The sequence below is a fragment of the Pelodiscus sinensis genome, chromosome 20 (assembly GCF_049634645.1).
Source record: "Pelodiscus sinensis isolate JC-2024 chromosome 20, ASM4963464v1, whole genome shotgun sequence".
In the NCBI taxonomy this organism is placed as follows: domain Eukaryota; kingdom Metazoa; phylum Chordata; order Testudines; family Trionychidae; genus Pelodiscus; species Pelodiscus sinensis.
Window position 1 is genome coordinate 20,472,499 of NC_134730.1, and position 20,859 is coordinate 20,493,357.

General features: G+C 41.4%; 1 protein-coding gene across 5 annotated transcripts in view; it reads right to left on the minus strand.

Annotated features, from left to right (window-relative positions):
• Positions 1-20,859, minus strand: part of TEX2 (testis expressed 2) — a 149,792-nt gene that overhangs the window by 60,819 nt on the left and 68,114 nt on the right. For all 5 annotated transcript variants that reach the window (XM_075903893.1, XM_075903889.1, XM_075903890.1 and 2 more), the window contains exon 2: positions 14,509-16,166. In XM_075903893.1, the coding sequence (XP_075760008.1) occupies positions 14,509-16,140 (1,632 nt within the window). In that variant the 5' untranslated portion in view covers positions 16,141-16,166. The remainder of the gene's footprint in view (positions 1-14,508; positions 16,167-20,859) is intronic.

The window sequence follows — 20,859 nt, forward strand, 5'->3', positions numbered from 1 at the left end:
ACCCAGATACTTATGTGATAACATCTAAAGGCCAAATAATGTGTTCTGCATTTAGATAGCATCTTCCATTTGTTCATGACAATAAAACAAAACTAGCAGAACAAGCTACTCTCTAAAGCAGGGGTGGGCAATAATTTTTGGTGGGAGGCCACTCCAAGATTTTGGAAAGTGGCCAAGGGCTGCACTTTTCTGTAGAAAGAGTGCGGGGTCTAGGATGGAGGTTGGTTGCAGAAGGGCACACGGGGTATGGGAGTGGGATGCAGGAAACGGAAGGAGGTCAGGAAATGGTGTGAGATCTGGGTGAAGGAGGGGGTCAGGGAGGGAGCAGGAGAGAACTCTGGCCGGGGGGAGAGGGGGGCACTAGGAAGGGGTGCAAACTCTGGAAGGGAATTGTGACTTGGGCGAAGAGGAAAGGGGGTGCAGTCTGCAGAGGATTTGGATGTGACCTGGGTCAGGGGATTGAGGTGCAGAGTCTGGGAGGGTGTTTGGATGCAGGAGAGGATTCTGGCCTGGGGAAGGGGTACAGGAAGGGATACAGAATCTGGGAAGGAGTTGTGACCATGGCCAGGGGGGTTCAGAGAGTTTGGGTGGTGACCTAGGGGAGGGAGTTGGGGTGCAGGAGGGGCTGGGGTGCCAGAGGCAGGCTCTGGGTGGGAAGCACTTACCTAAGCATGCAGCACCCCCAAGGCAGGCTGGGATATCTGCCTGCTGCAGCTCCAGATCACTTAAAACTGCAAGCTGCTCCCTTCAGGTGGCTCTCAGCTCAGTGAGGTGCTCCCATCCCCTCTAGGACCTAGGCCAATCTCTCAGCTCCTATTTTCTGGTTGTTTCAGGGAGCTGAGAGATTGACCGGGATCAGTTTCTATTGGCTGGTTGTTTCTGGCATCTAGAAGCCAAGGACTGGGCTGGATCCCACAGGGTGGTCCTTAGGCCGGATCCGTGGCTTGGCGGGCTGGAGCCAGCCCCTGGGCCATTTTTGCCCAGCCCTGCTATAAAGTGTCCTGTTGGATCTGAACGACACTTTTTGCTACAACTGAAACAGCAACTAACACCTGTATCTGCAATTTAAACTTTGGGGCTTTTTTCTTGTAGGCAAATAAAGAGAGGGGACAATCTGAATCTCAAAAGACAATATTGGTTGAAAGGCTACAGAAATAAATAGGATGAAACAAACTGATATAGCTGGGGAAGGAAAAGGGGACATAGGTGTTCAGAGTTCATAAAGTAAATTAAAACTAGTCGTCTCTTAAAAAAAAAAGCGTGCCAAATACAAACATAAAAAAAGCTTTTGTCTTAAGAGGACTGTATTCAGGAGAGCAGTGGTTCTCAACCTTTCTGGACTACTGTACCCATTTTAGGAGTCATATTTTCTGGAGGATACCCCCTATGTTTGACGTCATTTAAAAACTAGTTGCTCACAAAAAACAGATAAAAATATAAGCACATCACAGCACATTTCCTGAAAAACTACTTACAGACAAAATGAGAGAGTATTAGGGATATAAAAAGTTGTTTAAAAATGTAACTGTGTAACTTCTAAATGTGGGCTCTGTAGTATAAAGCTTTATATAGAATCTTTATACTGCAGGGCCCACAGTGAAACTGGCTCCCCAGGAGCAGGTAGGGTTGCCAGATGATTTCAACAAAAATACCAGACACACTTGACATTACATCAAAATCTCCATTACATCTTATTTAGAAAATACCAGACATTTCTGTTTTCTCATTTATAGTTTCTCAATTTGTTTCCCAAACAGAAAGCTCAAATACTGGACTGTCCAGTTCAAAACTGGACACATGGCAACCTTAGGAGCAGGGCAGCAGAATTTGCCAGCCGTGCTCGCAGGGAGGTTTCACTTCAGGCTCTGAAGTATGCGGTGAAGCCTCCTCACCGCTGCCGACCCCACTCCCAGAGAGCCAAAATATAACTTGCGGTGGAGAGGGGAAACAGGTGGGGCCTCCCACAGACAGGAAGCTACTCCAGCTGGCCAGAGTAGCCCCTGCCTGCAGCGGGCCCCACAGGGTTGGAGCAGCTTCCTTCCTAGTGCAGGCGAGGAGCTGGTGAAGCCTACTGGTTAGCCTCATTTACCAGTTTTGGTTTTCTAGTTAACTGGTTAACCATTTACATCCATAGTCTGTATGAAATGTTAGTTTGTACTGACTTCGCTGAGCTTTTTATACAGCCTGTTCTAAAACTAGATGAGTTGATGTACTTCCTAGAAACCTCAATCTGCCCCCTGGGAACACATGCCTCTGGTTGAGAATCTCTGCAGTAAAACACTGAAGGGCATGTGGGAGAACAGGGCCTCAATCATGAGAGTTTGTCCTTCTCCGTACCTTTTCTAAGTCTAATCTATCTTATTTTGAAATAAGACAACCAGGACTGCATTCAAGGTGTGGGTGTATCATGGATTTATATAGTGACATTATGATAGCTATTGTCTATATAATTGATCCATTTCTTAACAGTTCCTAACATTGTTAGCTTTTTTGACTGCTGCTACACATTGAGCAGACGTTTTCAGAGAACTAGCCATGAAGACTCAAGAGTTCTACTTTAAGTGGAAAAGATAATAAAGACTCCATCATTTTGTAGGAATAGTTGGGATAATATTTTCCTGTGGGCATTACTTTGCATTTATCAACACTGAATTTTGTCTCCCCTTTTGTTGCCCAGTCACCCAGTTTAGCAAAATCACTTTGTAACTCCTGACAGTCTGCTTTGAACTTGAACTTTGAACTATCTTGAGTAACTTTGCATCATCTGAAAACTTTGCCAGTTCACTGCCTACTAGGGATGTAAACGAGTAGTCGAGTATAAGATTAACCAATAAGTCTAGGCTTATCAGTTAATCTTCTCAACTACTTACATTCCTCCCTCCCCCTCCCAGCTGCCTCTGTATCCGAGGCAGCAAGAAGGGGAAGCAGTAGCCGGTGCTGGGGGTGGGGGGAAGCCGGCTTAAAAGCCAGTTCCTTCCAGCACTGGCTCCACAGTGCCATCTGCTCCCTATCAGAGGCAGCAGTGCTGCAGGAAGGGGGCCAGGGTGAGGGGCGAGGAAGGAGAACAGGAACTGTTGCTAGGGGGAGCCAGCTTAAAAGCCAGTTCCCCCAGCACCATCTCTGTGGTGCTACCTTGCCCTGACAGAGGCAGCAGCCTTTGCCCGTGGTGGGTCCAGGCTCGCAGCAGGCAGAGGCTGTTCTAGCAGCAGCTCCTGTCTGCAGGGGCTCCCAGTGGGGAGCTGCGATGCCTCCGTGGACAAGGGCTACTGCCACAAAGCAGCACTTGTTCACTGTCAGCCCCAACTATCACGAACTGGGGCTGCTGGATCTGAGCAATCCCAGCTCAGTCTTGGCTCACAATGGATCTGAGACCTACCCCCACTGGAGCTCTGCATTTTAAATGTAGGAGGAGCTGGGCGCTCAGGCAGCCCAGCTTTTACTATATTTCCTGGACCCGGTGTGAGCCGGGACTGAGGACACCTTCCTTTATCAACTATTCATGTCGTCAATAAAAATTTTATCAACTACACAATTAGTGGATTACCCACCTCTTAACATCCTTAGTGCACAATCGTGCATATGGCTGCATGGAAGAGATTGATGGAGAAAGTTACGAGAGTAAGGTGTTGAGAGCAAGGGAAAAGAAAACATGGGAAAAGAAAGTAGAGTTAAGGAGACAGAGAACAAAAAGGGAAAGATGGTGGGAAAAGAAAGAGGAAACAAACTTTGAAGGCACAAAGTCAAGATAGGAAAAGAAAGTGACAGGAGCACTAGATTCTATTTTAGAAATTAAATAGAACATGGATTGACTTTCTGTTATGGTAATATTAAATACACGCTAACAGTAAATTATTTTAGTTCTTTTATTGCTTTACAGGCACTTAGCTTTTAGAGGAAGAATACGACTGCTCAGATATTTTTCATCCTACCCATTGGGCTTATTCCTCAGGCTAAGTGTTGTTGAGCAATATTTCTCATGTTTCTACTTTCAAGTAGGAATAAGAAATCCTCCGGAAAAGGGCTTATTTTCTGGAGAATCACATCTAGACTGGCGCTTTTCTCCGGATTATCCCCAAGCCGGAAAAAAGCGGCAGCCATGTAAATGCAAATGCTGCGGGGGATATTTAAATCCCCCACGGAATTTGCATTTCCGAAGTCTACATTAGCATCCCTTTTCCGGAAAGGGGTGCCAATGTAGACATAGCCAAAATGATGTATAAGGAAAGAATGCACAAATGGGACAAAACAGCCTAGTCACTGGTATCAAAACAGTCACTAGCGTATGTTAGGTATAATGCCAGCTTTTAAAGCTCCATAAAATGATCTCATTTAAAATGTATCATGCATTGGCATGAAAACAGTTCTTCAACCGGAACACAACACCAAAAAGCTTTGAAAGCCTGTAGCATAAATTTGATTTTCCTATATTCATTTTAAGGCTTATTACAGATTAGGCTTTTTCTCACCCTGCAGAGGCTCTGAAGTGTTCAGTGCTTGTTCTGACAGAGGCATATGTAATTTTTTTTTATTTGGTGAAGCATCTGGAATTTGCAAAAATCATATTGTGTTCTGTTACACCACAACAGAGGTACTGAATTGGGTTTTAAACTCCTGAATGGTACATAGAAGCTCTCAGTTTATCTGTATGAGAGAAACATGCAACACTCAGAATAATGCAATTTAATATTTTATCAAGACATACAAAAATCCAATACAATTAACGTTTGAACAGAATCTTCAGCTCAAAATATTAATTTCTGGCCTGCAGGATACTCTCAAAGTTCATCTCCTAGGTGAACAGATAATGGGGGAGCTATATAGCCTCGGAATGAAATTCAAAAGGATATCTGTTTCCAACTGAAATGACAGACATGACCAAGTTTCCTGAGTTTTGCAGCGAGTAGGTGAAGTTTGTTTAAGCAGCGAGTAGGTGAAACTGACAATTAAAGGGGTATTCAAAACCATTTACAGCAGTGAACAAAAATGACAACTTTTCTGATTCAAAGCAAAGTAGACATACTAGGTCAGCATTAAGGATAAACAAGGGTGTGTACTTTGCAATCCTTTCTTCAACAAAGTGTATATTTTCTTTTCATTAATTGTCTGCAAAGAGAAACTCGTTCGCAATTTGCAGACTAACAACAAACTCTTTGTTTTTAGATGACTGGAATAGTACATGATCAATATTTAAAATTTACATCCTGTTTATACCTCACATGATATTTGTTCCATTCCCTGACAGCATGACTTCCAGCATATAGCATGAATTTCAACATCAATTTCAGTATACATTTCAAGTTTCAGAATTCAAAATTTGCAGTGCTGCTGCTGAGAACTACAGAATTAAACATTTACTTTTAGTAAATTGAGTTTAAAATGTTTGCAATTATTCATTCAAATAAAATTATTTATTAGAGTATTTGCAAAAGTGAACACAAAAAGATACGAACAGTTAAAACAAATGTTTCAAAACTAAAGTGAATATTTGTGAAATGTTTGTGAAAGTCTTCCTTTCACAAAGAAACAGTTGAGAAATCTTTGTTATAAAACAGCGGAGAATAAAACCAACACATGTACACTGCACACAGACACACAAATTACATATTTTTAACCTAACTGGAACAGCCGGGAGGAAAAACAAGTCATTTTCCTGGGAAGGCTCTCTTTTTCCTTTTGGAAACATGGAGTCCCATCTAGGGATGTCAATGTTTAACTACACAATTAACCAATAAGCCTGAGCTTATTGGTTAATCCTGTCAACTACATGCATTCCCCCCTTGCTGTCACGGTATTAGAATTAGTTGAGTATTCTTTAAAGCTTTATAAAATATTCAAGAAGCGAAATAAAAAAATTCAATAAGCACACACTTTTTTAAAATGACTTAATCAAGTTGTGTCTATTCTTGGCCTAATTGAACATGTAATCTTTGTCTCCCCTCTCACACTTCCCTCCTGTTATTTGCCCTTCCCCCCTCTAGTCTTCTCTTTAATTAAGCTCTTCAGGACAAGGACCACATCTACTTACCGTTTTTTAGCAAATATACCCCGTGGTTTTTGCTTTTTGAGTTAAAAAAAAACTTGCATACCCCGCGCACGAGCATAACCCGCGGGGTATACAAGGCTGTGCTGGGGTATATTTATGGTGAGGGGAAGTGGGGAAGGGAGTGGCGAGAATTAGCCAGCCACTCACCGCCCGGTTCCTGCGCAGCCTCCAGGCAGGGGAGTGTTCACCGCCTGGTTCCTGTGCAGATGGATGAGCGCTCCCTTGCCCTATCCTACAGCTGTGGAGGAATTGGGCAGTGAGTGCGCCCCCGCCTGGAGGCTGCACAGGAACCGGGCGGGAGAGCGCTCACCGCCCAGTTCCTGCACAGCTGGGTGAGCGCTCCCCCTGCCCCTTCCTTCAGCTGCGGAGGAACCGGGCGGTGAGCTGGTGTGTAAAAAATTTTTTTATATACCCCGCACCCGAGTATACCCCGCGCGGGGGAAGGGAGCTTTCGGGATTTGTAAAAATGAATATAACCCACAGGTTATATTTGCTAAAATACGGTATACATGTAGAATGGCTATCCCATTGAGTCCCTGATCCTGATTGTTGACTTTTGATGATAAACAAATTGGAAGTATTATGCTAACGTTGTGTTGCTCATGTTAATCCAAGTCATGATCTGGACCCCAAGCCAAACTTTTATGAGAAGTAAAGAATTTTTTTTCCAAACTAACACAAGCCTTAAACATCAAGAGCAAATACGCTGAAGCAGATGGAGAATTCAGCAATATTCACCATTGATACTCAAGACATGAATCGCCTTGAGTTGGAGGGGCCTAATAAGTCTCTCGCATATATCCCCCCCACTCACATAAATGTATTACCTAAATCCAAAATGCAGGATAAGAAAGAGGTGGCATAGATATGCTACAGGTTGTTTAGCATCAACTGGAATCCAGCCTTCCATTCACTAGCTCTTGCAGATTTGAGGATGAAGTGGTCAGTGAGAAAGTAGCAGCTGGCAAGATAAAGAGTTAGTGTGTTAGGTCAACAAGCTGGCCAGGAGAATGGCTTTTGGTGCAAAAGACAACAGCAGAGAAAGAGAAATGGTACCACGTAGCCTAATCAAATGAGAACGATGTACCAGCCTGCCAAAGCCAAAAAGTACTCAAGGTGGATCCAGTCTTGAAAGAATCATGAGAAAAACCTTCAAATTCATTTTTCCCAGTTTCACATTTGCAGTAAACTATTTAGGCATAAAGACACCTTCCCATGTGACAAAGGAAACCCCCAATATTTCCCATAAAGTTATACAACATTTGGCCACATTCTTTATTGTTGGATTCTAAAATTATTCAAAATTCAGGACAGTTTCCCCCGCAACCCTTACTCAGAAGACATTGTCAGTGCCAGTTCAGATGCCTTATTGGACTGAGCCCTCATCTGCACCATGACCTTTATTCTCTGAGGTAAATAGGACACTGATACAATGTACCTCTGATTTGAGAGGAACAAAGTGCACCCAGTTTAATCCACCTCTAGTGCTGATCCTATTCTCTTGCCACTGCTTCCCATCAGATTCTTTGAACAGTCTGTACCCAGAACTTTCTGCCTAGTAACAATAGTAGCCTAAAACTGAAACTATTGCATAAGCACATTGCAACTTAATGAACAATACTGCACATTGTGTGACTGCTACATAAACTAATGCAAAGTGCTCCCCCACCCCCCTACGCACCAACAAATCCCTCTTAAAGTCAAATCATATGCAGCACTGGAAATTTATTCTGACAGAAGCCAACTCAGTCCCAGCTAAGAACATTGCTGTTCCAATACACAGATTAAACTAATGTATTCAATGTTTAAGAATTTCATGACTAACAGTATGTATCAAAGTAACCTGTATATATTTAATCTATTCTATTATACCAAATTCAGGCTTCTTGCCTGTCAAACTCTGCACAAACATCAGCCCCATCAACATGTGTACTCTCTCATTTCTTCTTATTTTTCCTTTCAACTGCTGTTACTGCTCATTTGCTTTTCCTACTTAGTTTCCCACTGTCCTTCAAGCCCACCATTACTCTTAGAATAGCATTCCATTTTGTGCCCGACTATCACCACCTCTTTTCCTTCAAACCCCCCTTAGAACTACAGCTGTGCTAAATGAACGCTCATGTACACATAAGATTAGCAGGTGAGTTCACATCAGATGATGCTTGTGAAATTTTAATGAACATGTGTTGAAGCTGAACATATAGGCAGGAAAGCTAGCCAGCCGCCCCACATCCTTCTAAGCATTTGAAGACATTCTCCCCATTTTCATATGACACTTTGGAGTGAAGGTTAACAGTAAAAAGAGGAGTTAGAGTGGCAGTGAGAATTCTTTTGTAGGAGTGAAGTGAAAAGTGGTAATTCCTGTTAATTTCACCTGGTTTAAAGCCCACAGTTCAGTAACTAATGGATTTTCAGTGAGTGACGCTTGCTTGAGATGATCAAAATTAAAATCTAAGCAACTACTCAGATGGATGTCATGCTGTTATATCAGTTACTAAACCAGAAAGGTTGAGAGTTTCTATGTGAGCTTGCTAAAATTAGCATCCACTTACAATCCAATGAAACCAAATCAGAACTTTGCAAGTCACTTCCCCCATTATTTGATGCATTTAATATAGAATAATAAAAAAAATGTAGGCCACAGAATTCTGCAATATAGATGCAGTAGCCTTTATCTTAGGAATTCTCAGAAGCTACAGGTTTCAATATGCAATGTACTGATGTAATTACCATGCCATTTTAGTTATTGCCAAACTTTCAGCAAATTCTCAGTTTGACAAAATCCAGATGTACCTGCTATAAATTCAATGCCATCCAACATTTTCACTATCCTTTGATTAGGAACTAAAATTTCCCTGTGGAGAATTAAGAAATTGTGTGTAATATTGTATGTCCCTCAGGCAATCTGTTTGCATGCCAGGAATTAAATCAGAAAAAAGCTATAAAGCAGTGGTCACCAACCAGTAGATCAGGATCTACCAGTAGATCTTGGAGCCTCTGACAGGTGATCCTAACTGGTTTGGCCAGGAAGCTATCCAAGCACTGGCACTTCAGCTGCCCTCCACCAACTATCATGCTGCTCCTCTCTTCTGCCTAGGAGCTGCCCACTTGGGAGCCTCCTGCTTATTGTGAAGCATGTGGGAGGAAGGGGGGGGGGGGACGCTGATGTCAGCATCAGCACCTTCCTCCCCCATTCCTGTACCCCATCTCCACACAGAGCGAAGGGGATAGAGGAAATGCAAATCTCTATCACTCTCATACCGTGTGTGTGTGTGTGTGCGCGCGCACGCGTCACTCTCACAAACACACATTGTTCTTCACTCTCCTCTCCCAACCCAACATGTGTGTGGATTGTTGTTACTTTTACTGATTGCAAAGTGTGTTACTTTTGGTTTTTGACTGGTCTGTGCATTTCATAATTTTCATTTCTCTTGCACTTAAATTTAATTCTTTGAGAAGCTGAGTTCTAAAATGCCTAACCTGTCGTGGCTGGAGTAATCACCCTGTTGGAATTTCTGCTCCTGGCATGTCCCTGCTGTACTGAGAGGGGCAGAGCAAGGGGTCTCCACTTGCTGTCCTTGCCTGCAGACACCTCTCCTGCAGCTCCCATTGATCAACAACAGGGAACCATGGCAAGTAGAGGCTGTGGGCTCTGTGCCTGTATATGAGGGGCAACACATGGCATCGTGGACCCACTGCTGTAAATGCCAGCTGCTTCAGGAGTGGTGCTCGGCCAGGCAAGAGTAAGCCTGCCTTAATCCCATTGCTCCACTACCTAGAAGCCATCTCAGTTAAACGGTACCCAGTCAGAGCCTGCTTCCTGAACCCCTGTCCCAGTCCTGAACCTTCTCCTGCTCCAGATACGAGTCTCTCTACACCTAAACTCCTGCCTAGAACTTGCACCCTGAAACTCCTGCTGGACCTCAATCCCTCACCCTGGGCTAAGCCCAGAGCGCCTCCCACATGCCAAACCCTTTGGTCCAAGACCAGAGCCTGCACCCCAACCCACTACCCCAGCCTGGTGAAAGTGAGTGAGGACGGGGATGGAGTGAACAGGGTGAGTCTTGAAGAAGGGGTGGAGCAAGAGCAGGGCCTCAAAGAAGAGATGGGAAGGAAGTGGAGCAAGGGTATTTGGATGTGAGCTAGATCTTACATTGCACTTAAATTGAAAAAGTGGTCTTGTGGTTAAAAAGGTTGGAGGCCACTGCTATAAAGGATGAAAACCACAAAAAACGCAATAATGCCAAAGATAAGATTCCTGGAGTAACCAATGTAGGGGAGCTATCAGTTGGCTTTTATGGTCTTTGAATGAAAGGATCTGCAGATCGGACACCTGTAGGAAATGTGAGCTTCAGCCAGGCAGCAGAGGCAACCACATGACATTGCTGACTGGCATAGGCCTGCAGAAGGTAGCACAGGCTTTAAAGCCAAGAGAGTGGAGCCTGTCTCTGCGGCTAAATCACTACTGGGACTAACTACTAATCTACAACTATTTAAAAGTACTTAGATGGAAACTATTTACAACCGAATAGGGAAAAATAAGCTGTCACTAAAGCTAAAACTGGAGCATCCAGTTCTACACGCTATCACTGGCAGCAAGAAGGAACTGAGGAAGGAGGAGCCCAATGGTGCCGTTTACAGTGCAGCATGTTTGCAGCACTCCAAGGGGTGCTGGAGCTAGTCCGCTACGGATGCTGCTGAGGAAGAATATCATTTGGTACCGGTACATGTGGCAAGCACACACACCTATGCTGACTGGACATGAGCAAGCACTCGAAGAACCACCAGACTGTGGCAAGAATTTGTAGTTCATTGTGACATTCTCCATAGCTTTGGGGGATCTGCTTTTCTTGAAAACTTTTAGCTTTCCAAATAAAAGTGTATTTTAGTCATTATAAACCTTGTAAAAAAAAGTCAAGAAATTCTATACAAAGTAGAATTTCCCCTCTACCAGCTTTATACAAAAAAAGAAAATAATGTAAACGCTTTAGATTACAAAGCTTTCAGGGAAGGGATTGTCTTTTCAAATACCACAAAGTCCAACTTCTACCTACATACTCCCCCACTCTCTCCCTCCCACTTTTCACCAAAACTTAGTAAGTGAATTTTCAGAAGCATCAGCTGAGAAGAATACAAATTCATAGCTAGTACTTCCAAGGCTTGGCCACTGAGAAAATACTCAGGCTCAGGAACAGGGGCTGGAGCAGTCAGTCCTATTTATGTCACCTATTGGAAAAGGGGTAATGTACTGTCAGTCAGTGTGTATCCTGGGATGAGAGGAACACTCGCAATGAAGATATCAGAATGATTGAGAGGAAAACCCCAAGACTAAGAAAACAGTAAGTAGAAGAGAGAGAACTAGACTGAACAGCAATGGAAGCAGTTGATTATTTACTGAACACAAAGTGTTTCTGGAATGGTATTAAGGATGACACTCTCCACCCCAAAGAATTTACAGTCTAAGTTAGAGTGCGAAAATATCAGAAGCACATGATAGCATGTAGGCTGAAGGCCTCCGCTTCAGACAAAAAAAAAAAAAAGGCACCCAACTGGAACAGAGAAGTAGGAAAATAAAACACACAGAAAAAAGAAATTATTACAAAAAAAACCAAGCCATTATTGTGAAGAAAAATACAGACTGAAGAATGTTACATAAATACTCAGGAGTCCTAAGAGAGTTTATGAAGATTATACCAAAAAGAAAAACATTTTACTTGTTCTAATATCCTGAAGTTAAAAATCAAGAGAACTGTTGTCACTAAAAAAAATTCAGTATTTCAATTTGCTTTTTCCTTCCCCAAATGTCTGACTGAAGCGCTTTTGACATACACACTTTATTTTCAAGAATACTTGAAAACTAAAAACAAAAGATTAAAAAAAAAAAAGAGCTCCACCCAGGCTTATATTCCTTTAACAATCTGTATTTTGTTTAATCGATTATATATTATAAGAACTCTCTTTCTGGAGAGTTTTAACAGTGATCTACCTAACAACCTGAAAAAAGTCTCCAATTAGCAGAAAAAATAAGCTAGTTGTCTAAGAAATCTGATTTTCCAGTGCAGCGAGACACATTAGAGCACTATTTTTATGTTCTCCGATGGGAATGGCCTCTATTAAGATCACCAAAAAATATGCATCATTTGGCAGCAGCCTATTCATCATTTTCTAACCAGTATTTTGGATTGACTTGATAATGGAAAGAAAAAAAACCATGCACATTATGCTGAATCTTTAATCAGTTAAAATGATATCAAGTGAAATTGTCACTGAAAAATTTAAGATTATGTTATATTTCAAACACAATTTCTTATCAAACTATCCAATTAGTCCATCGCCTATTTTTTTCCCCCAAGGTTGTTGTTTTTTTTAATTATGGTCACCAATGTAAAAAAGATGGTTTCATGACTCCATGTGAAAACATCAAATAGAAGGAGTGGTCACATGGGTCATAGCTGGACAAAGAGTACAACTGTAAATTATACAAGGCAAGTGAGTAGACTCCAAATAAGGAGCTCGTAGTGTAGCCAGACAGACTAACCCCTATATTATCCATCTTATTTGCCTCTCTGAAGCACAGGGCAGAGAAAGAGCAATAATATCAGCATAGTCTATGCTGGCTCATCTGATCCTGAGAAGCTGAAACATAGATATGAGGAGAGATCAGGATATGCGAGTGTCAGGCTGGCACCTATGTTGATTCGAACACACACAGTCCCTGGATGAGGAATTTCCCACTGAGAAAACAATGTCCCAGTACTTCAATTTAATCATCTCAATTCTCTCTTACAAGTGTAAATTAAGTTCACAACTCCCTTGTAAGAACTGGTCTCACAGCAGACAGACCAGCCCCATTTGGCATGACAGATAAGAAAGAGAAAATACGTGACCCCATGAGTATATAAGATGGGCCCAGCATACACTCACTTTGAGTGTCATTCTACCCTCTACCTGCTGGTCGGGTTAGGTGTTTGACCTCCCGAGGTTCTATGGGGACGCCCACCTCGTATTTTCGTCTTTCCTAGGAATTGAGGGACCGGCCCTGGCCTGACATGCTGGAGTCGAGAGGCACAGAAGGGGGTAAAAAAATGGTACCTGGATGTGGTCCTCTGTCTTAAGTGTACACATAGAAAGAGTAAGCTGTTACTTGGTACCATTATTTCTATTTTTCTATCTTTATCTTCTTTGTAACCATTTTTAAGATCTATATTTTGCTAATAGTTAAGAAATAGAACAATAGCCATTGCAACCATATGATTTATAAGCTTCCTCAATAAACCTGTAACTGTTTAAGCTTTAACCTGACTCCTTCAGTTGCTGTAACAGAACCAAGCACAATTTAAAAGAACTTCAGCCGGTCATAAAGGGACAGTTATAGGAAGAGCTTGGGCATTTGGATCTGTGTCACTCCCAGGTGACAGGATCCACTGGGGCATCTTTCAGTCTTTCTCCAAGGCTGCCCGCTGCGAAGGAATTATGAAATTCTAGCAGCTGAAATCTAAGATGTAATAAGCTCTTCCTATATAACGGGGCGTCTGTTGGCCTGCTGGCCACCCTCTGCGATGGGACCCCGGTCCTAGCAGTAAAGGCACGGACGTTAAACCTTTTCTCGGAAACATACACACACACACTGCCCTGACCGTCGGCTGACACGTAGCTCTTTTGATTGGCTGCAATCATCCAACTAAGATAGGTGTGTTATAAGATGTTTAAAAAGTCAAATATAGACACACCCCAACTCAGATTGTCCTCCTTGACATTTTTTTACTTAACATTTCCTATTCCCAACCTAATTACCTGACATTTGATGTAAGTTTGTTTTCTCAATTTCTATACTGCAAAGGTAGAAGCTTCACTAAAAAAAAAACATAACAGTGCTTTTGGAATTTCCTGGACTGTCTACGTTACAATGAATTGCAATCTGGATAGCAAATTCCCTCAGAAACAAACAAACAAACAAAAAAAAATAATCACACTTTTGCAACAAATCAGTCATGGGCCACACACAGGTGAGAAACAAAAAAGAAAAAGAAAAATAAACCCTCAATGATGTGGCCCCCGACTGAGAAGGAGAAAGACACTCCCCACATTTCCCTTGCACACCAGAGCCTTGTGAGGCCCAGGTTAGTAGATTTTGTGTGCTCCAGCCCCACAGTGGGATAGCTGGAGTGCCATTGCAGACTCCTCAATGCTGGGGGATGAGCACCGAGTCTCGGAGGTCACATCCAGCCCTGGGCCTTAGGTCCCCCATCCCTGCTCCAAAGAGGGAAGTAACGTTGATTCTCTCTCGTCTTGCATAAGTAATTCACGAAGGAAGCTAAGTAGAATATTCTTGCCTACAAAATCATGATTAATATTGCTAACATCTTCAATTATGCTCACTTATAGTTATGATTCTAAGGTGCAAATATGCTGAACTAAATTAGCTGATCTAGCCAAAGGATAATATGTCCATTTAGCAATCTCACCTTCAATATTTCCGGTTCTTTGATGTCCAGAGATGCTGTATTCCAGTGCTTGCTCAGATTACTATGTAGCTTGTGATATTTATGAACATTTGATGTAAAAAGCCAAATCAAACAGATAGCAATCATAAATCCAAGGGCAACTCCCAGGAAGAGTCCACAGAAGTAACTAGGGAGAGGGAGTATAAGATAAGCATAGACTAACATTGTAAAGAAATACAAAGTCTTAACTGGTATTTTAGGCTGCTGTATGCATAAATCAGCTTCATCTTCACTATGGAGAGCAGTCCCATTTTCCTCAGTTATTTCTGCCTGGAGCAAAGGTTCTGTGGGGTTTTCCACTTTGCTTTCATCCTCTATCACACAAAACTCTTCAGAATACAGTTCACAAAATTCTTCATCTTCTTTGCTTGCCAGTGCAGACAAAGAACATTTCTCCAATACCAGTGAAGTTCTCAAATTTATGTCCTTTGTGCCCGCAGACAGAGAGCTTTTAGTGTCCGTATCTTTCACATGTTCCTCAACAGTTCTGAGCTGATTACTTTTATTTAGAGTAGAATCACTTCCATCATATTCCCCTTCAGAATCACATTCTTCTTCCTTAATGCTATAGTTGTTATTGCTTTCCAAATGGCCATTTAAATTGGAAAGATTTGAAAGTTCTGAAGCACTTGAAGATAAGGCTTTGGGCCTGTGGCAACTACTTTCATCACCCATTATTTTGCTGAGGAGTTGAAAAGGCTCATAGATGACTTCTGAAAGGCGTCGTTTAGTGTCTTCAATTTTAGCCTCCATTTCAGGTACTTTAAAAAAAGAACGTGTATCTGAAGGAGATGTTAATGGGGAAGAGGGGGCAGTTTTGGAATCACCACTTGTAGCTCGAGGTTGAGTGAACTGTTTGAACAGGTGCAAGTTCAGTTTAGAGTCAGGAGGTTTGTAGGATACAGTTTCCGATTCTTGTTTAGATGTATCTGTGGACAAAGACTTCACTAAGGTTTTCATTAAGTGCCTATGTCTTGTGGGAGGGGTTGGCTCTTTTGGTTCTACATCTGTTGAAAGGGACTTAACTAAACTCATAAAAGGCTTTGAGCTAGAAACAGTGGATGAAGCACTAGACAGGACAGTTGGCTTGGATGGAGAGGACAACGGGGAGGATGACGAGCTGGCTTTCTGTTCCAAAGGGGACAACACACCTGAAGAGCTAGCTACAGGATATGAATCATATGAGGGTGATAGAACTAATGGCACTGCACTGAATACTTGAGATGCTGAAGGAGGATCCAATGGCTTTACAGTGTTAACGGTTGGCAAAATCACAGGTGACGAAGGTAGGAAAGATGCAGAGTTGACCATGCTAGGCGAGGTAGCTGGATCAGGAAAATCATGGCCACCATGTTCAAAGCAGAGGTCTTCCTTGGCTTCAACTGCTGTTGTTACAATGCTTTGGTCATCCAGTTCATTACTGGGAGAATCCTTAAACTCTTCTTCCTCCTCTTCTTCCTCCTTCCCAAATGCCGAGAAGTGAATGGTGAGGATATCTCTGGAAACAGATCGCTGAACTTGCACTTTTGGGGCAGACTGCTTTGAAGACATTTCATCAGTTTTCTCTGCATGGCTACTGTTCAAACTTGTCATTGCAGGTCCCAGAGATGTGTCAGGATCTGTGAAAAGAATATTGAATTAAATTAAAGCAATTTCTCCCCCAAAACATTAAGACAAACACAGAAAAAAAAACCTACTAGTTACATATGACAAGACTGCAACTGAAGAGCAGCAAATATCCATACTAGCACTTTGTTAAAAAAGTAGTTAAATCCAGTGTATCATGTGAAACAAACTTACTCTGCAATAACTAAGAATTTATTTTCAAAATTCAGACATGTTTTAGATAAAATACATACAAACCTGACTTCTTCCAAGTGCACATGACAATACTTTTGATATCTAATGCAAAGATTAAAGGGGGACTCAGTCACAGGGAAAATGAGAAGGGAGCAAAGGAAATGGAGGAGAATAAAGGAAAATAAAAGCAAAGCAGGTGTGGGGATACAAATGGAGAGGCAAAAAGATGCCTGCCAGACCTTTTCAGATGGGCTTCAAAGAAGGAACTAGCAAGATTTCGGCGGTTGGGATGGAAAGAGAAAAAGCTTACAAAGATGCTAGGAATCAGAGGTATGAATTATTAGTGCTCTCCATGATACAGATTGAACCTGTCTAGTCTGGCACTCTAGGACCTGATCAGTGCCTGACTAGAGAATTTCCCAAGCCACGGAAGTCAATATTATCTAGCAACATTACCAACACTTCCACTGCTTACTGGGCTTTTAGAAGACATTTAGGGGTAAATTAGAGCTAAATAACAGCATGGAACACAGAGCCAGAATTGGTGGCCATATACAACCTTTTTGGGACCATGGGAAACCTGGCCACAGCCATGATAAGTAGATATTCAGATAACTAAAATCATGCCGGATCATGGATGTTGCTGGACCAGAGAATCCTTACGCCTATAGTAGAAGTACAGCTAACAGCCAATGCATGTTTCCACATAGCAGAAAAATATACCTACCACCATTAAGATAGTTAAAGATTCTACACTGGTAAGCTACTTTTAAGTTTCTACAATTATTTGCACTGTGAAGCACCACGATCTCTCTCTCTCTCTCTCCTGTTTTGGACAGTACTAAAATTCTAAAGTCATGATTTTAAAAGGATTCTCAGTAAATGTTGGCAGTATCCCCAAAATAAGCAGGTAGTATACCCATCAAAAGGGTAATACTACCTTAGTTAGGACTATTTGCCTTGTCATCCAATACAAATTTCTTCTCTGAGAAACACCTAAGGCAATGAAGTTGAAAGCCATTCTATTGCTAGGAAAATTAAGTGTTCAGCTGTCTTTGACTGTTTGTGGTAATAAGAGGGAGTTTCAATTTTGACCCAGGTTTTGAACAGGGTGTTCAGATCTGGGAGGTTTCAGAATCACCCCACGGCAAAGATAAAAGTGAGATATAACAATCTAACTTGCAAGCCCTTAAACTAGCTTGGGATTGTTCGCATTCCTGAGCTTGTTTCAGGCCCATAGTTAGTTGTGATGTCAGTTCAGATGTGCTGTATGTGCCTAGAAATCTATTGCTCGTCATGCAGGCTAAGGCTGAAAAGTGTGTGTGTGTGTGTGTGTGTGTGTGTGTGTGTGTGTGTGTGTGTGTGTGTGTGTGTGTGTGTGTGTGTGTGTGTGTGTGTGTGTGTGTGTGTGTGTGTGTGTGTGTGTGTGTGTGTGTGTGTATATATATATATATATATATATATATATATATATATATATATATATATATAAAAAAGCTGGCAAGAACTGGGGCTGGGAGTCAGGACATCTGGGTCTATTCTTGGATCAGAGGGATATGGGGAGAGAAGGAAGCCGCCTTCACCCTCCATAAAATGAAGGATCATACCTCCTACATCACCAGGTTCAGGTTAGCAATGAAAGCATTTTGAGATTCTTTGATGGACAGGTGTTGTGTAAAAGCAAAGCATTATGTCTATCATTTAGGAAATTGAACTCCAGGTAATACTGAAAATGGCGACATTACGCCCCCATAAAGTCCTCTGACAAAGCAGGTATTAAAAAGCAAAAGAGCATAATAGTAGAGACAAGAATTAAAAGCACAGGAAGCTTCTAGCTTGAGTTAAGTTGCATCCTCACAGCATGCTAAAGGCTGGTTAACAAATTCTCCTTTCTACACCTCTAAACATGAAGCAGCCCTTAGTCTATATACAAGAAGATGGTACTGCAGCATAGGCAGACCAATCCCATTTCTGGAGCCTAAGTGTGTGATCACTATGACATATTTCTATGAGCTCAATGTCAAATGAACACAAATTTGTTTCAAAGATGTTGATCTCCTCTCCACCTCTAGTTCAATATGCCAAGATCACGTAAAAAAAAAATCCTGAGCCAAACCTGCTAGCAATACCTCTTTGCATATTAACTACATCACATCAATTTATGATATGCATCTGAACTAGAACACAGACACAGACTTTTAAAAAGAAATGAATTCCAGGTACTGGTGACCACCATACAAAATGCATGAGCATATAACCTCTGCAATTTCCCATGAAGCAGTATTTTATTTTCATTGTCAAGACAACAAGTTAGTCACCTTAGTAACTAAACTATTTTCAGGAGCTGTGAACATGTTGTAATCAAACTGTCAAGCAGAATTAATCAGAAGTCTTTGCTAATGTTTAAAGTGCTGTTCTACTCAGAATCCAGCTCCCGAGTCTCCCATAGCTTTTCTGTTCTGCGGGTAATATGTAAACCAGAACTGTTAACCAACTAAGTTCCAACTGCAGGACCAAGTTCTGCCAAGCAGGTACAGCAGTGCAATCCTACTGCAGCCAAAGAGCTAAAGTTGGCCTACAGAAGCAATTACAGGTGATTATATAAAAGAATGGAAAACCCCAATGGAGCTTTCAGATCCAGGGCGAATTTGCAGTTGGAAAGGAAAAAAGATGTAACATTTTATATATTTATATATTTATTTTACTTGTAACTCAAGTAATTTGCTCTGGAAATTAAGATACAAATATGAATCCATATACAGGTACTGTCTTTCACAGATTTACTTTTCATAATAGAATGTTTTTACTGATAATTACACAAACTGGTATCATTGTACCAGATATAAAAAGCAGTCACATAAACCAAACTCCTTAAAACTAAATTAATTGCAAGAAAAAAATTGATTATTAAGGTTCCTTTCCCCTAGCCCACTCCAAAACACTAGAATGTGGGTTACAAGAGAAGTGGGTGTGGAGTGTCATTCCCAATATTTTGGGAATGTTTTCTGTTCTCCAACAAAATATGTTCAAACCTATTCCTTGGGTTCTACGATATACCCTTTTTTTTTTTTTGCTTTGTTATGCAACTAAGTTAACAGTTCATTTCTGAGAAAATCTGTATATTGCTTTCAGAATGCAAGACTGGAGTGAGACAGGATTTTGACTTGATGCTCATCACTAGGATGTTAACAAAGAAACTATTCTTATAATAAATCATGCATCAGTGAATCAGATTTTACTGTTTAGAGCATAATCTAGATCTCTTAAAACATACCAAATGGATAGTGGAGCTTAATTAATGAACTCAGGACCTTCACTTCCTAATTTTTTATTTTAATTACACAGCCTCTGGTGTCTCATCTATGCACTTCCATAGCATCTTCCATCTGAGGCTCACACAGTGTTTATAGGCATAATAAATTAAACTTTACAGCACCATCAGTATATTGCCCATTTTAAGTGGGAAAACTAAGGCAAAATATAAGCAACTTCATCTAGGTCACACAGGAAGTCTATAACAGATAATGAGGACAGTCCCCAGTTTCTGAGTCACACAAGATCACCCTTCCTTATATTTGATGTGCAATAGTTCAGGTAGTAAGTTTACCATTAAAAGTTATTAAATAAGAAGTTTGGCATTGTGTCACCATTAAAGATCTAGGAGTATGCTTGCTCAGCCAGCCAGCATGGCCAGAAGACTTATTTTTCCCCAGACAATAGCCTACTTTTTCCACTGAAGTTAAACATTGTCCCAAATGACTTATTTTGCTGGTCTGTTCAGAAACAAGGCTTTTTGAAATCACAGCACTTATCCCACTCTGATGCTCTCCCAGCCAGAAGAACTCATGAAGGAATTAAGTCCTTTTTAACCTCATCAGAAGGATGTCACTCTTGACCACAATGCACTGATCGCCTGGATATATGCATGAGGAGAAAGTTTTTTTTTAAAAACCCACGGAGGGGGGGAGCAGTAATTGAAGAACCTTGCCCACATTTTGTTCCTACAAAAATCCAAATCAGCTCCACTGGAACCACAATTTTGACAACTGTCTTTAATAGTTACTTATACATATTGCCTATTTTTACTTACACGTAAAGGAAGCCTTGCAATATTGCAGTTTGTAAAACAGAATTAGCTCACACTGCCAAACATCTCCTAGTGAGTGGCTGGAGTATAATAAACGCAGGTCTTGGTTTCAGGTCTCTGTATTTTTATAGCAAATGCAGAGACATCTACCACAGCTTGCAAACCTTTTCCTAATTTGATTGGAACCAAGGAATTAAACGCTCTACAAACTGGAGAAATCAGTATTGCAGAGCACAGTTGTAAAACTCTCAAGTTTAGATACATTGTTTTTGAAGATTGAAACTAGACACCCAAACAATGTGGAATTGATTAACCAGTGTTTAGTTTGGTTTGCTTCCTCTCCTTATGACACTAGCACTATTAATCCTTCACTTTACTTGAGTCAAGCTCACTGCAGATAAGAATTACAATGTTTTCACCTAACT